We start from the raw sequence: 3728 nt of genomic DNA, 5'->3' as shown, positions 1-3728 counted from the left end.
GACAATTCACTGATCCGCTTTGTCCAAAATGGTACACAGTATGATACACAAAATTATTTTTCCATCTGTGGCATTATCCATTATCTTATACATACTTTGAGAAAGTTTCTATTTGAGTTCACAAACCAACATCCAGTGAATAATCGCCAATAAAAATAACTTCCACTCGCCCCCATGTAGTTTTACATACATAAAAACAATTGACCTTGTGTGTTTGAATTTGACCACTGAGTAAGTCACTCTATCTGTTCACAATAATCAATTAAAGCCAAAGAACACTGTGATCTACAAGACAGATTATATTTCTGGTTTGCTGTTCCTTTGTTTTTATGAAAGTGTCAATAGTAAAAAAATGTCCCAACTATCTTGTTTAATCAGACAAATGACAAATCTGCTGCATGCTTTGTATGACTGGATCCACAGATTGGCACGTTCCCCCGAAACAGCAGCAATAAAAAGGACAAGCCCTGTGCTGCATGCTGTATCAGGGTTACTCACAGCCGTACACCTGAGATAGCCAAAACATGCAGAGTAGAGGATGATGATAGAAAATAGAAAGCCAACAATGTGTCTGTGGTCCAAAGTTCATCAGACTCAGGATGCTGGTGCATTTTATGGCTACTGCCGTGTTTTGCAGCTACACAAAGAACGTTTCTCTTATGCACCTCATTGAATTTCTTAATGCACTGTGCTGATCACTACAATGCTGTTAAACCCTCTCAGAGCCTTTTCAGGTGCATTATTTTTAATGAGTAGTAAGGCTAGTGAAGCTTGACTAAATGTGTAACAATAAAACAAAGAACAATAATCACAAAACTTCAAACTAATTCATATCTTTAAGTGCTTTCATTCTGCATTTGGTCTCTCAATCAGTAAACTATTTCTTTTTAGAGACTGTTCACAGCAGCATAAACACAGCATGGACTTGAATTTCCAAGGTACAGGGCACTGAGCATGTCAAAATGTAATAAGAGCAACACAGTACTTCACATCTTCATACTCTCTCCAACTAATTACAACAATCACATCCAATACAATGACACGCAACACACACGTATACACACTCTCTCAGGTACGCACACGCTCACACACATACTGACAAACAAACAAACAAACACTGCACTTCTGCCCCTCTCCATAGGAGGACAGAGCAGTGCCACAAGTTCTACAGTGCTTTCCTTGTCATCCAGAATATGAATACAATATAAGGCAATTGTAGATGTGATATTTACAACAGCCGCTTGGTGGCTTTAAAGTGGTGGTGGCCACGGGTCAGTGTCGGGGGGCGATCTGACTGACCTTCTGCACCACAACATTAAAACCACCAGGTGGTTCTAATCTAATGCGCGCCCTTGCTGCATGTCGTTAACATGTGGATCAATATAAGCACTTCAGGCTGGCGTTTTGCACCTCACCCGTCAAATGCTTCTCAATGTGTTGCATGAATAGTGTAGGGCACTCGCTTTAGTAACAACAAAATAAACATTTTGAAAATCGAAATTCTATTGAAGCATCCTGAAAAAACTGAATAGAAGCTTGAAGCTTTTTTGTGGCTGGCTCTGTTTTAGTCCTCTGGTAGTCCCTGCGCTCACATTTGAAGAGCACTTTTTCCTCGGTATGACAGAAACAATGGATTTCAGCTAAGTGTTATCAACTTGTGATGCCTGTTTTTACATATGATATCCGGATACTTTGACATTTAGACGTCTAGAAGCTGACTGTAGACTCTGTCCAGCCGTTCAAGCCGTCTGCTTTCATGGAGCTGGCTGTGCGCCCCCGTGACGTTTGGCTGTCGGTCAGGCCGAAAAGGCGCGCTGCTGCACCCCGGTATTTCCATGACATGGTGTTGTACAAGATGGGGTTAATAGCGGCACTCAGGTAGAACAGAACCACCGAAACCAAGCTGCAGTACTCGGACAATATTGACAATAGCGGTGAGGGAGCGTCCAGAGAGCGGAACTGCAGGTAGCGACCAACGTGGAACGGCAACCAGCACAGGACAAAAGCCAGCACGACGACCACTGGAGGAAGAGGAGGAGAAAGAGAAGCAGGTGAAAAGGAGGATGGTAAGGACGTAAGGGGTACGGTTGGTTAGATAGGGTGGATAACTCAGTGTATGTAGAACTTGATATGGATGAAGGCTAAACCAAACTAGCTTTTCTACCAAACGTTCTTCAGTTGCTTTTCATTATCCACTAAAGGCTCAAGTTAAAACCCGGATACTTTTTACTCTTTAGTTAATGATTTCATCACCGTCATTAATAAATAATGTTGAACTGCACCATGCGTAAAGTGCGCGCTTCCCACACTTACCCAGCATCTTGATGGTCTGTCTGTTGCTTTTGTCTCTGTGCGCCACACGAGAGCTGCTGTTTGTTTCACGGTGTCTCTGCCACAGCCGACGGCCTATGAGGCTGTAGAGCACTGTAAGACAGAACACTGGCATGAAGAAGAAAACAGAGCTCAACCACACCATGGCTCCCATCAGACCTGACTCCACTGCGTAGTGCGTCATCTTGCACTCCCGGGTGTCCCCGACCTCCAGAAAGAATTCAGTCTCGTTCATTCCCAAAGTGAAATTTGTTGGTCCCATACTGTCCCGCTCTACTCCCACCATGACAAACACAGGTCCAGCGCTTAATAGAGAAACTGTCCACAGTAGGAGAATTAGGGCGCGCACCCGCCTCTTGGTGACCAGGGCCTTGGCACGAAGCGGGAAGCAGATTGCCAGATAGCGCTCCACTGACAGCGCGGTGATGTTCAGGATGGTGGAGTAGGTGCATGATTCTGACACGAACTGAAAGAGCTTGCACAGCGCGTCCCCAAAGCGCCAGGGCCTGTACCTCCACATGCGGTAGAGGTCCAATGGCATACAGAGGAAGATGAGAAGGTCGGATACAGCCATGCTACACAAGTAGAGGTTGGTGGTGGTGCGCATGTCCCGGTACTTGCTGACCACCAAAATGGTCATGACGTTCCCGGCCACCCCGACCAGAAACAGCAGCGTGCATGCGATGGTGATGGCTGTGAGGAGAGGGATTGAATAGTAATTTAGAGGAGGTAGGACATGGTCAGTGGCGTTGTGGTTCTCCTCCCCGCTGCAGTTATGGGAGAGGCACTCCGAATGATTGGGCCAGGAGGGCATAATGTCGTTGCGCGGTTACTCACGGGGCCACACTTGGCCCCGATTGTTAAAGGCACCCCCGGTCTGGGACTCCTTGAGCCCCTTTGCGCTTTCCTTTCCTCTCATCATCCCATCATCATAATGAGTCCAAGAGGTAACTGCAAAGTGTAGCAGCTGGTAGACGTGCGTAAAACCAAGATCCTCATGCGCGATGCAATCTTGTGCTCTCTGAAGGTGAGCGCGCCTCACAGTGAAGGTGAAATAAGTCTTAATCAAAATTCTGAGCTCACAGCAGATGTCTGAGACTCTCTAGGGAACAGAAAGTCCTCAACACAACCAGACACAAAAACTTAAGTATTTTAGGTCGATTGTCCACTTGACTTGAATATCGCATTCTGAAGTGCTACTTAGGTTTTGACAGCACTTGCCAAAGAAAAGTTGCAAACTAACTAATTACATGCTGGATGTTGGTAAGCTGCACATCACCTACAGCAATTTGTGCAAACGTTTTACTTCACAAAGGCACAACAGAAGCCTATATTATCTAAAGATTAAAAGAAAAATATCTAACTTGAGATCAAGTTACCTCCCGCATCCTGTCTGT

At 45.3% G+C, this 3728-nt stretch overlaps 1 protein-coding gene across 1 annotated transcript; it reads right to left on the bottom strand.

Annotated features, from left to right (window-relative positions):
- ghsra (growth hormone secretagogue receptor a) lies at positions 1-3728 on the bottom strand. The gene is made up of 2 exons (XM_026338952.1): positions 2314-3728; positions 1-2021 (listed from the first exon to the last, which is right to left on the bottom strand). The coding sequence occupies exons 1-2, from the start codon at positions 3143-3145 to the stop codon at positions 1708-1710; spliced, it is 1146 nt and encodes a 381-aa protein (XP_026194737.1). The 5' UTR covers positions 3146-3728; the 3' UTR covers positions 1-1707.

This window comes from Anabas testudineus, chromosome 22 (genome assembly GCF_900324465.2).
Source record: "Anabas testudineus chromosome 22, fAnaTes1.2, whole genome shotgun sequence".
Lineage (NCBI taxonomy): Eukaryota > Metazoa > Chordata > Actinopteri > Anabantiformes > Anabantidae > Anabas > Anabas testudineus.
This window is presented reverse-complemented; position numbering and strand designations above follow the sequence as displayed.

Coding starts and splice junctions, on each gene's coding strand:
- ghsra (XM_026338952.1), bottom strand. CDS start 3,145: ATGCCCTCCTGGCCCAATCATTCGGAGTGCCTCTCCCATAACTGCAGC. Junction 2,022..2,313: donor ACAGACCATCAAGATGCTGG/GTAAGTGTGGGA, acceptor CTCTTCCTCCAG/TGGTCGTCGTGCTGGCTTTT.